This window comes from Ursus americanus, chromosome 33 (assembly GCF_024610735.1).
Source record: "Ursus americanus isolate L20-20 chromosome 33, mUrsAme1.1.p, whole genome shotgun sequence".
NCBI classification, from domain to species: domain Eukaryota; kingdom Metazoa; phylum Chordata; class Mammalia; order Carnivora; family Ursidae; genus Ursus; species Ursus americanus.
The window spans coordinates 30,286,700-30,299,461 of NC_142159.1; the positions used below are offsets into that span (position 1 = coordinate 30,286,700).

Sequence of the window (12,762 nt, forward strand, 5' to 3'; positions counted from 1 at the left end):
CTGGTTGGGAGGACCGCCTCTGCGTGGCCTGCCTTCGGCTCCCACCCTCCCTGCAAGCCCTGCTGCTTGCTTCCCTCCACCACCTCCCAGGATCCCTCTCCCTTGGGGCGTGGTTCTAGGCTCCAATATTCTCCCAGCCTCCTGGCAGGGCTGGCACCTGGAGAGTTTGACAAGGCCTCCTTGGCACGGCTGTCCAGGGTGTGGAGGCTGGTCTCGACAGCAGGCCCGTCAGGTCCCAGCACATCTGGACGCCTGCCCACAGTCCCCGTGCTCCAGCTCCCCCCCGCCCCGCCCCCGCATGCTGCCCAGGAGAGCCCCGGACTCATGGGCCCTCACCCCCACTCAGTCCCTATGAGCAGCAAGGACGTGGTGGAGAGATCTGCATGCATCACGTCCAGGGGCTTCACCCCCACCCCCACCCCACCTCGGCTCAGTGCAGCCACCTCACCCCTGGAAGGAGGGATGTTGACAACTCCTTCATGATTTTACTCCCATGGGAAGCGCTCATCCTCTCTGTCCTGCTGGATCCTAGGCTCTGGGCACTCCCACAGAGCCCAAGTTCCAGGTGAGGGTCCAGGTAAACTAGCTAATAAATGAGAAAACACAGGCCGACTGGCTGGATGTCAGGGGACAGTGGGAGATACCGTGCTGGCCAGGCCAGCGGGCTGTGTTCTGGGAGAGCCCCCAGCAGACTTCTCTGGAATCTGCTGGCCACACTCCTGGCCCCTTTTCTGTCTCCAGGCCAGGTCTCCTGGCTGCCAAGCCCTTGCCCTCCTGCTTTGGGAAGCCAGCGCTCTTCTGGGCTTGCTTTTGTCACCTGGGTCACTTGACGGGCGGGGCACATGGGATGCTCACGCTGTCCTGGACCCTCCACAGGTGCTGCCTCAGGCTGCCCTGGGGCAAAGGGCTCCCCAACCCCGGCTCAGCTGTCCCGGTGGTGGTGGAGGGGGCGTCAGGTCATCTGCAGTCACAGATCTTCCTGAGAAACCACTCTGGCCTGCACACATCTGAGTCCTGCGGGACTGCTCTGTCGGCTGACTCAGCATGGAAACTCCCCATGGGGGGGGCCCCATGTGGGGTGACAGCGCCCTGATGTCAGCACGGGGGCAGCACGGAGCAGGGTGGGAGATTCCAAGGCTCAGGTGGAGAATGGGGTGGAGGCTGGATTCAGGCAGCAGCAAAAGAGGGTGGAGAGGGAGGCCCGGCTTGGTGGGCTGGGCAGGAGGGGTCTGGCCCTGAAGATCTCAGGGTTTTGGGAGGACTCAGGGGAACCCGTGTGGATGCTGGATCGGCCCCCTTCTCTCTACCCCTCCCCCACCGCCCCTCGCAGAGATGCCCCCTATCCCTCATCTCGGCTCCATCTGTCCACTCCTGCTCCCCTCCCTCCTCGGAGCCCCCAGAACCCCATGATTTGCAAGCTCGGCCTGGCTCTGAGGCACCCCAGTTCTGAAAACACAGAACAGGGAGGGAGCATGTGGAAGGGCTTGGTCTCCGTGATTTATAGGACAACTCTTTGGTAAAAAGGGTCTGTGCAGGGCCCTGGGGGCAAAAGGGCTGGAGAATCAGGTGGAGACCCCAGGGCATGGGTGGGCAGAGGCTACCACCAGGGGTAGGTGAGGCCTGAGCGAATCCAAGTTCTGGGGGACAGAGCCGTGATGGGCAACGTGGGGGGCAGTGCCCAGGGAAGTGTGGGGAAAGGGTGGGGGCTAGTGCTGAGGTAAGGGGCTGTCGAGAGGCTCCTGTCCCCCTCCTACTCAGCCCAGCTTCCTAGGGTGGGGGCAGGTATGTGCCACCCGCAGAGCCTGGTCGGCCACCTGACCTCCTGGGTCACTGAGCCCTGAGAGAGACCACCATGAGGCTGCGCAGGCCAGCTTCAGGCCCCACACTCCTTCCCCTGAAAACCCCCACCCCACAGGACAGGTTCTCTAGCTGTTCCGGAAAACCGCAGCTCCTCACCCTGGGTAGGAGTCCGGGGTGTCCAACCTCAGATAAGGGCCTGAAGGCTGCCCTTGGTTCTCAGAAGAGCCACAGCAGCTCTCCACCCAGTCCCCTCCCCTCACCTTGTTGGAAATGGCCCCTGCCTCTCCCTTTACTGAGATCTGGACTCAGCCAGTGTGGAACTCCCTCGGCCGGACAGAGGGGTGGAGACCCATCTGAGACAGAACTGGACACTCGCCCCTCTCAGCCCCAGTCCTAGGGCAGCTGCAGGGAGCTGTCCAGAGGCAGATGGTCCCCGGCTACCCCCAGGTGCTGGGATGGGCGGCCCTTGATAAAATACGCCCCTGATGCCAGGCCATCACGCAAGGGCTTTGACCAGGACGTGGGGCCACCACCCTGCCCCCCACCTTGTGGTTTCCTGAACACTCAGGAGCAAGCCACTCTTCCTCCAGTGGGGCTGAGCTCTGAGGTCAGAAAAGGACTGGCTCTGGGAGGCGGGAGGCGCTACCCCTGTGTTTCAGTAAGTGGCGGTGCTGGGGCAGAGACACAGCCGCCTCCACCCCCACCTGGCTCATGTTTCCAGGAAGCTCTGGGAGTTGAGGTGCTTTCCAGAGATGCTGATTCAGGCCGGGGCTGCTCCAGACCCCTTTCTCAGACACGTACCCCACAGGAGACAGACTCTGGGGTGGGGGGTGGTACGGGGGGATGTCTTCGGAGTCCTCGGGGCTCCGTGGGATCTCTGGCTGCAACAGACCCATGGCTACTGGGAGGTGGTCAGCAGACCCTGCGCGGTGTCTGCCAGGGACTGAAGGAAGCCCCAGTGGGTGCCAGTGGGAGGGCCTGTGCTGGGTGGTCCTCCAGATGGAGGTGGCAGGGATGGCGGGGGTGCCTGGGTGAGAGCAGAAGGCACTGCTTGAGTTCCCCACCCACCAGCAGGACCCCAGGACTCACCCCTGGAGGGGGAGAGAGGGAGAGGAGAAGGAGGGAGTGTGGGGGGAGGTAGGGGTGTGAGGGAGAGATAGACACTCAGCTTTCAGGAGCCCATACTCAGCTCCAATGACAAGCTCCAGGTGCAGTGCTGTCAGCCCCATCCCAGGCGCTCGAGAAGCCATCCCTCCCCTGTTGCTGAGGCAGGCTCCTCGAGCCCCTGCCGGGGTCCTGGCCCCCTCTTCTGTGCCTGCTGCCACCACGTCGTCTGGGTACTGGGATCCGCCTCATACCTCTGGATGTTCAGGTGACCCAGAGCCCACAGCACCCCAAACTCCATCTCTGGCCTCCCTCCCCCTGGCGGTCCTTACGGTTCTGGCTGGCAAGGGCCCTTCAGGGCCCAATGTGAGCTAGGTGGGGCCAGGGGAGGGTCCGCATGGGGGCAGGGGTGTGGCTGTCACCTCTGGGGGTTTGGGCAAGCAGAGGTGGTTCTTGGGAAACTTTATTGACATTTGGGCTCTCGAGGGGGTGCCAGGGACCCAAGAGCAACACACAGGCCTTTGGGGGAGCCCCAGGAGGGGGCTCAGTTAGGACAGGGCAGGCTGTTCCACCAACGTACACTCCTCTTTACATTGCTCCCACTCAGCAGGGAAAGCCAGCCTGTCACTGAGGCCTTGGGTTGCTCCGCAAGGCCATGTTGGCACTGTGGTGGCGAAAGGGAGCTGGGACGCTCTGGGACAGAGCCATCGGGCCACATCAGGAACCACGAGACAGTGTGCAGGGCAGCGGCCTGGTGGGCAGGGCTTGCAGGGCAGATGGGATGTCAGGAAGGGGTGGGAGAGGCCTGTGAGCTGGGACGTGGGGTACAGATGCCCCAGGGGGTATCAGGAAATGTGGAGTGGCCTGGATGCTTGCAGGCAACATGGTGCTGGTCCCACACCTGCTGGTGTGTATGTCACAAAGACCTGGGTGCACTCAGCTTGCCCAGGAGGCACCCCCACCCCCCATGGAGGCTGGTCTTCCTCCCTCCCGGGACTTTTGAGCACAGAGCCAACAGGCCCAGCCACACAGCAGGCGATGGCTGAGTGTGGCCAGTCTCAGGGATTGACCACCAGACGTGCTGGGAGGGGACTTAGGGTTCCTGGACCCCAGGCACATGGTGATAAGTGTGTGCTTCTTGGCATTCTCCGGGGACCCCATATCCTAAGCCACAGCGGCAAGATGATGCAGGGGTGCAACAAAGTGCATTGGGGTGGCAGGGGTCAGGCGGGTGGTCTGTGAGTCACTGGATAGGTCAGTCCCTGGCCCCAGGCCTGTGGGGCTTTCCTTTGCTCCCCAGCCTGAGACACAGCGGTGCACGGCGCCCTCTAGTGGTACAGTGGCTTTTGCTTCCCTGGGAATGGAGGGACAGTCCCTGCAGAGCAGGGGCTGGACTGCAGACCCTGTTGATCCCAGGTCCCACCAGCACTCCAAGGCAGAGCAGAGAATGGGCTCCAGCAGCCCTTGACCCAGCAGGGTCAGGAGGAGGGCATCTGTGACTTGGAGGTAATCATCTGCTGAGGTGAGGGCAGAGTGCGTTAGAGGGAGCAAATGAGGAGGAAGTGTGCAAGCTGGGGGGGGGGGTTGGTTTGCCTGGACCCTGGGACCTGGACTGGGATGGGTGCGAGTGGCTGGTGGAACAGGGGAGAGGGGATTATGGCTGGCTCTGGACACTTAGTGGTAGCAGGGGCCTGGACACATCAGAGGCCCTGAATCTCCCCGCAACCTCAGTGCTGGACCCACGAGGAATGGGAACACCTGAAGCCACGCATGGACTGGGAGGGCGGTGCTGGCTCAGCGCGTCCTTCGGGGCTGTCCTGCCATGGCCATGTGCCCCTCACCCACGGCCTAGATCCTCTGGTCCTCCGCAGCGCAGGGCCTGTGGGAAAGTGAGGGGCCACGGCAGGAAGAGGGAAGTGTGGAACCCAGGTGCTCTGAAGGCCCAGAAAGGGGCTGTGCCCGGGCAAGGTGAGGGCAGCCCCAGGGGCAGCCTCTGAGGAACAGTCTTGGGTGTGAGCCAGCCCTCCTTTCCACGGGGTTCCAGACCCTTTCCTGGGGGTCGTAGAGTCAGGCAGTAGGGGTCGTGTGGGTTGTGGGGCTGCAGGAGGGTCCTGACCAATGAGGGACACAGGGTGATATGCCGGAGCTCTGGAGCTGGTGGGCTTCCCCGTGACAGAGGCAGCCCCTTGAGGGCCGAGCTCATTCCCCTCCTGTAGGACAGATCCCCAGCCCCTCCCCCAATCCCTCCCCCCCTCCCCCGCCCCCCGGGGGCAAGTCCCAGCAACGGAGTAGGGGCTTGTGGGGCAGAGGGAAGGGCGTGGGGTCCAGGGAAGCCCCCACGAGAGCGTCTTGGGAGCGAGGGTGGGGCAGCCTGGGGCATCCTGGCGGCCCCCTGATCCGCAGCCGAGGCCGTCTGTAACAAAGTAGCCTTTATAGGTCCCGAGAGGGCGCTGGTGGCCCGGCCGCTAGGAGCCGCGATGACCCGCGTTCTTGCGCTCCTCGCGCTCCTTCTCCGCCAGCCCCGGGGAGGGCTCTCGCGCCGTGTCCCCAGCGCCCGCTCGCGGCCGCGCGGCCCCGGGCTCCCCACTCTGGGCGCCGTCCGGGCCGGGGCCGGGCGGTCGGGGCCGCCTCTGCGCAGAGTGTGGGCGCCCGTGCGCGCCTCCGGGGCTCCGGGGCAGCGCGGGCCTGCGCCCGCCCGGTCTGTCCGCGGCGCGGAACGGAGGTGGCGCGGGGCAGTCGGCCTCGCACGCCGGCCGGGCGGGGGGCAGCGGCGGGCGGAGGGCGCTGCGGGGGCCCCCCAAGCGCGGCCACAGGTCCCCCTCGCCGTTGTGCAGGAGCACGAAGCGGCGCTGTGACAGCAGAGGGACCATCTTCTGGTTGCGTAAGCTCTTCTGAAAGGTCTCGATCGCCAGGTCTGGGGGAGGCGCGGGAGGGGGGGAGTGGGGGCGTTAGATGGGGGGACATGGGAGGGGCAGCGACTCAGCCTCCCCAGCATCATGGTTGCGGGCTGGCGTGGAGGTTCTGAGGGCAGAGGAGGAGGTGAGGGAGTGCTGAGGGGCGGGACCCAGGTGGGGACGAGACCCAGGTGGGCACGAGGTGTGGCAGGCACCAAGTTCTGGGGAGGTTGGGCGGGGAAGCCTTTCCTCTGCGGGGCCTGAGCAGAGGGTGGGGTTTCCACGTAGGCCCTCTGGATGTTGGAGAACCGAGTCTGTGGATGTCTGACCTTGGGGAGAGGGTGGGATGGCACATCCAAGCAGTGAGGGGCCTGTTTGAGGGTTTCGGGGGCTGCACAAGGGCCTCACCCAGGGTTTCCATGACCACGCCTGGAATCACCTCCTTCAGGACTTCACAGTTGGTGTGCAGGGCAGGGTTGGAGTTCATCTCCAGCAGCCACACCTGGGCCCAACACTCGTTAGCATGGTCCCCACACATCACTTGGCCAACAGGAGGCTGAGGCCCTGGTCCCCATTAAGCCGAGTGATCCTGGGCAGTCACTCCTTTTCTGTGGCCTCATCCTCCTATTTGCCCAAGAGGCTAAGGCTCTGAGGATCTGGCCTTGGGGGGCACTGCTCCAGCTGCAGGAGCTTGGCTGGGGGTGGGGTAGTCTGACTGTAGACTCCACCCCATGGGCTTGCCTGAGTGGTCAGGATATGCACAGATGGCCCCTGCCTCCTTGCACCTACCTACCAAACCCCACTCGCCCCAGGAAACCTCCACAGTACCTTGAAGTTCTCATCAATCAAGAAGTCACAGCCAATGAGGTCGAAGTAGCCCAGCTTGCAGTGCAGCTTGGACTTGACAGCCTGGAAGCAGTGGGCCATGATCTGCTGCATCCGCTTCTGTGGGTGGGGCAGGGAGGGGGTGACTGGATGTCACCCCCTGATTACAACTCCCAGACCTGAGCAGCCACAGCCACACCCTCACCTGCACGCCCACCTGCGTCCTCACCTGCATAGCTACACCTGCTCACACTTTCACACGGAGTCACAGGCTCACAGCTAGAAACTCATTCACTCTTGTTTCATTCCTCCAGCAAACGCGTGGAGCTCCTCTTTCATGGCAGCTCCTGGGGCCCAAGAGCGAAGAGAGCTTTGAGCAGCTCACTCACAGCAGGAGAGACAGAAAACAAGTGTGCCACGTTAATCACTGTATATTTTGTGCAGCATGTCAAGCAGCACGTGCTGATGAAGCAAATGAAGCAGGGTTAGGGTCTGGGGCGTTCTGGGGTGGTTGCTGCAAAAAGGGGGATGGGTGTTGGGCCTCATTGAGGAGATAGTGAGCAGACTGGAGACTGAATGGAAGGAAGGTCTGTGGGATAGGGCACGGGGAATTTGGGGGAAGAGCAACAGCTGTACGAGCGAGCATGCCCACAGTGTTGGGGGAACACAGTGAGGCTGCTGTGGCTGGAGCAAGCTGGAGGGCAGCAGGAAATGAGTCCAGAGTGGCGCCAGTCATGTCATGGGGGCATGGGAAGCACCTTGCCTTTCATGCTGATATCAGAGCTGTTGGAAGGTGGAGTACAGGCAGGGTATAATTAATTCATGCCCTAATAGGGTCGACTGGCTGCTATGCTGAGAGATACGGAGGGGCTATGAGGAAGTTGTTGCAATAATTCAGGTGGCTTGGGCAGATAGAGGTAGTGGGCTGGATTCTGAATATATTTTGAGGTAGAGCTAACCTGATTGGTTTATGAATGGGTTATGAGCTGTGGGAAGAGTTATCCCTAAGTGTTTGATCTGAGACTCTGGAAGGATGAAGCCCCCATCAACTGAGAAGAGGAGGAGAACCATGGAGCCTGAGATGTTTAAGAGCTTGCAGATGGGTATTGATAGGCCCTGGGATATAAGGGTCGAGTTCAGGAGAGAGGTCAGGGCCAGATGTTTAATTGTGGAGCCAAGAGACTTTCATTACCAATGGGTGCAGATAAAGAGCAGAGCCCTGGGCCTCCAGAGAGCAGTAGTTGAGACATGGGGGGCCAGAACAGGGGGCCAAGAAGGAGTGGGCAAGGTCCTAGAAGCCACAGGGAAAGCACACCAGGGAATGAACAGCTGGTCCAAACTGGCTGACAGATCATGGAAAAAGAAGACTGGGAAATGACCCCTGGGTCTGGCAATATGGAGGTCACTGGTGAGTGTCTCAATGGCACACTAGGGAGAAGAAGCCTCACTGGAGTGGGTTCAAGGATTCAGGAAAATGGCAAAGGAAGAACATCTGAAAATAAGTCACCCCAGAAAAGACACACACACACACACACACACACACACACACACACACACACACACACGCCTGGCAAAAAATAACCAGAATCCACTTTTTCAGAACCCTGGAAGCTACCCAAAGGCTCACAGCAGCTTGAGGAGTGCTTATGAAAGAAAAATCTTGAATCTTGGTGAGAATAACAAGCTTTGTAGCACTTTAACTTGCCCTAGTTTTATTCCTACTTCCCAGCTCAGTGCTAGGCTTGAAAAAAGCCTACATTCTCAGTACTGGAGATAGCAGTACCGACTTGACTTGTAAAGAATTGTAGCTATTTGTTGTGATCTCTCTGCTGGCCTCTCAGAAGACCTCACTTGAAAAGAACTAAAGGAAAATATGAGAATGATATATTACCAAATAGGGAATATCAGTGAAGAGGCAGATATTATAAAAGGGAACCACATAGAAGTTCTGGATTTGAAAAGTATAGTAAATAAAAAATGAAATTCACCAGAGGAGCTTAACGGTTGTTTGAAGATAGGTCAATTGAGATAATCCATTCTGAGGAACAGAAAAAAGGGAATGATGAAAAATAAACAAAGCGACAGATACTTGTGAGACACCATCAAGCCGACTAACACACATAATGGGAGTCCTAGAAGGAGAAGGGAGTAAGAGGCAGGAAGAATAGTTGAAGAAATAATAGTAGAAAACTTCCCCAATTTGATTTAAAAAAAACCCACAAAAAACGAAGTCTACACACCCAAGAAGGTCAGTGAGCTTCCAATTAGGATAAACTCAAAGAGATTCACCATACCATAAGCAACCTTTCAAAAGACAACGAGAGAATGTTGAAATCAAGAGAGAAGTGATGAGTCGTAAGGGGTCCTTGATAGGATTCATAGCAAACTTCTCACCAGAAACCATGGATTCCAGAAGACAGTGGGGTGTCATATTCAAATGATGAAAGGAAAAACTGTAACCCAAGAATTCTGTATCTGGCAAAACTGTTCCTCAGAAATGAAGGAGAAATCAAGACATTCCTAGATTTTAAAAACCACAGGTTATCACTAATAGAACTGCCCTAGGGTCCTTCAGGCTGAAATGAAAGGACGCTAGACAAGGCGTTGAATTCATGTGAAGAAATAAAGAGCACTCACAAAGGTAACCCCAGAGTTAAATTTAAAAGCCATATAAATGAATTTTTTTGGTAACTGTTGAATTTAAAAGTTATATAAATGAATTTTTGGTAATTTCTTTCTTCTTTAAAAAACAACTAAATAAAACAAAATTATAAATTTATGTTGATGGGCACACAATGTATAGAGCCGTAATTTGTGACAATAACAGCATAAGGGGAGGGAAAGAACTATATAAGAACAAGGGTTTTTTGTGGGGTTTTTTAAATACTACTGAATTTAACTTGATATTAATCCAAACTGAATTGTTATAAATTAAGAGGTTAATGGTAATCCTCAGGGCAACAGCAAAGAAAATAGTTAAAAAAATATATAATAAAAAAATGACACTAGATATGGTACACTAGGAAATATGTATTTAATACAAAAGGAGACAGGAATGGAGGAATTGAGAAGTGAAAAGATATGACATGTAGAATATTTAATACAAAAGGAGACAGGAATGGAGGAATTGAGAAGTGAAAAGATATGACATGTAGAAACAAATAGAAAAATAGAAGATGTAAGTCCTACCGTCCAGTAATTATATCAAATGTAAATGGATTAAACTTTCCAGCTAAACAACAGAGATTGGCAGAATGCATAAAAAAACACAACCCTTGATATCCTATGTATAAAAGACTCACTTGAGATTCAAGGACACAGGTTGACAATGAAAGGATGGAAAGAGGTGTTTCATGTAAACAGTATCAAAAGAGAGCTGATGTAAATTTTAAGACAAATTAAGAAAATAGATTTTAAGACAGAATTGTTACTAGAGAAAGAAAAGGACATTGTATAATAATAGATCCGGAAGATGTAATAATTGTAAACATACGTGTACCTAACAACAGAACCTCAACGTACATGAAGCAAAAACAGAACTGAAGGCAACGCGGACAATTCAGTAATAATAGCTGGAGACTTCAATACCATACTTTCAGTGCTGGGTAGAGTATTTAGACCAAAGATCAACAAGGAAATAGAGGACTCAAACACCCCTATAGCCAGGGAGACCTAACAGACACCCAACAGGAGAATAGATCTTCTTCTCAAGTGCACATGGGACCTTCTGCAGACAGACAAAATGTGAGGGCATAAAGCAAGTTTCGATAATTATGAAAGGGTTCAAACATACAAAGTATGTTCTCTGACCACAATGGAATGAAATTAAAAATCAACAAGAGAAGGAAAACTGGAAAATTCACAAGTCTATGGAAATTAAATAGCACACTCTTTAGCAACAAATGAAATGAAAGTAGAACACATAAAATCTTAGGCAATGCAGTAAAATCAGTGCATAGGGGGAACTTTATGGCTGTAAACACCTATAAAAAACAAGAAGAAAGATCTCAAATCGATAACCTAGCCTTTAACCCTAATAAACTAGAAAAAGAAGAGAAAACCGAAAGCAAGCAGAAGGAAGAAAAATAATGGCTATAAATGCAATAGAGAAGAGAAAAACACTAGAGAAAATAAATGAAACCAAAAGCTGGTTCATTGAAAAGATTGACAAAATGGACAAACTCTTAGCTAGATTAACCAAGAAAATGGAGAGAACACTCAAGAAATCAAGAAAGACCTTACACAGAGATGAAAATAATCATAAAAAGGTTATAATTACTCATAGAACACTATGAACAGTTGTATCCAATCAAATTAGGTAACTTGAAAGAAACGGACAAACTAACAGCTTGACCCAATAAGAAATAGAAAATCTGAATAGCCTATAACAAGTAAAAGTTGGGTTAGTCATAAAAAAACCTTCCCACAAAGAAAAGCCCCGGATCAGGTGGCTTCACTGCTGAATTCTTCCAAATATTTAAAGAATTAACACTAACTCTTCACAAACTTTCCAAAAGTAGAAGAGAAAGAAACACATCCCCAGTGTGGGAGAGAGCGCTATCTATGAACCCAGACTGCTTATGTGTGTGGACAGAAAGATACTAAAGTACCAGCCAACTAAATTCAGCAGCATATTTAAAGGTTAATAGATCACGTCTGAGTGTGATTTATGCCAGAAAGGCAGGAGCGATTGTATGCATGGAAATCAGTCAGTGTGGTACGACACACTCGGAACAGTGTGCACTGGCACACGCATCAGCGGATCAGAATTCGTAGACGCTCTAGAGAAACCCAGACGTACCTAATCAGTTGATTGTCAACCGTGTGCCAAGAACAGTCTCTTCGACAGGTGGTGCTGGGAAAGCTGGACACCCACACGTGAAAGAATAAAGTCGAATCCCACCCACCACATACGAAGATTAACTCAAAATGCAGCAATGACCTATGTGTAAGAGCTAAAGTGATAAAACTTAGAAGAAAACACAGGTACAAATCTCTGTGACTCTGGATTTGGTAATGGATTCTTAGATATGACATCGAAGGCATGAATAACAAAGAAAAAATAGATGAATTGGATTTCCTCAAAATCGAAAACTTTTGTGCAAGAAAAAGGACATTATCAAAAAAGTGAAACGATACTGACGTAACATAATTAAAAAATTTTTTAAAAAGTGAAAAGACAACTCACAGAACGGGGGAAAATATGTGCAAATCACATATTTGATAAGGGTCTAGTATCCAGAATATGTAAAAAGCTCTTAAGCAGACCTACAAATGGCCAATAAGCACGAGAGAAGATGCTCAACGTTATTTGTCATTAGGGAAATGTTAATCAAAAGCACAATGAGATACCACTTCACACCCACTGGATGACTTAAAAAAAAAAAAAGGAAAGGAAAGAAAGAAAGAAAGAAAAATAACAAGTGTTTGTGGGAATATGGGGAAACTGGACCCTTCCACATTGCTGGTGGGAGTGTGGAATATTGCAGCCCCAGTTCCTCAACCAGGTCAACATAACTTACCCCATGAGCTCACAATAGCATTCCTAGCTATACACCCAAGAGAGCTGAAGATACGTTCGTGCAAAAACTTGCACATGAATATTCACAGCAGCATTACTCATAATAGACAAAAAGTGGGAACAACCCATGTCCATCAGGTGACAAGCGTTTATCCAGAGACATCGCATATCCCTACAATGACATGTTACTGAGTCACAGGAAGGAACGAAGTGTGGACACATGCAGGAAAGGCCACATGTGGTATGATTCCATTAGTAGGAAATGTCCAGAATAGGCTAGGGCAATCCGTAGGGACAGGAGTGGTCACCAGAAGCTGGGGGAGGTGACGGGGAGCGACTGATGATGGGTGTGGCTGTTTCTGTTTGAGGAACCAGGTGGTGCTCATTGCGCAACTCTTTGACTATACTGAAAACCCCTAACAGTGCGCTCTAAAATGGTGACCTTCATGTCCTGTGGGTGATTAAGAGTGAGAGAGAGGGAGGGAGAGAGGGAGGGAGGGAGAGAGGGAGGGAGGGAGAGAGGGAGTGAGGGAGAGCGGGAGGAAGAGAGGGAGGGAGGGAGAGAGGGAGGGAGGAAGAGAGGGAGGGAGGGAGAGGGAGAGAGGGAGGAAGAGAGGG

General features: G+C 53.4%; 1 protein-coding gene across 5 annotated transcripts in view; it reads right to left on the reverse strand.

Moving 5' to 3' along the window:
* Positions 1 to 2,061: 2,061 nt before the first annotated feature.
* Positions 2,062 to 12,762, reverse strand: part of TTLL10 (tubulin tyrosine ligase like 10) — a 35,880-nt gene continuing 25,179 nt past the window's right edge. For 2 of the 5 annotated variants that reach the window (XM_087858570.1, XM_087858571.1), the window contains 3 exons: positions 6,627 to 6,743; positions 6,207 to 6,300; positions 2,063 to 5,818 (listed from right to left, as the gene is read on the reverse strand). In XM_087858570.1, the coding sequence (XP_087714696.1) occupies positions 5,370 to 5,818; positions 6,207 to 6,300; positions 6,627 to 6,743 (660 nt within the window). In that variant the 3' untranslated portion in view covers positions 2,063 to 5,369. Of the gene's footprint in view, positions 5,819 to 6,206; positions 6,301 to 6,626; positions 6,744 to 6,855; positions 6,971 to 12,762 lie in introns of those variants that run through there. The other 3 variants (XM_087858569.1, XM_087858572.1, XM_087858573.1) reach the window with 3 other exon arrangements.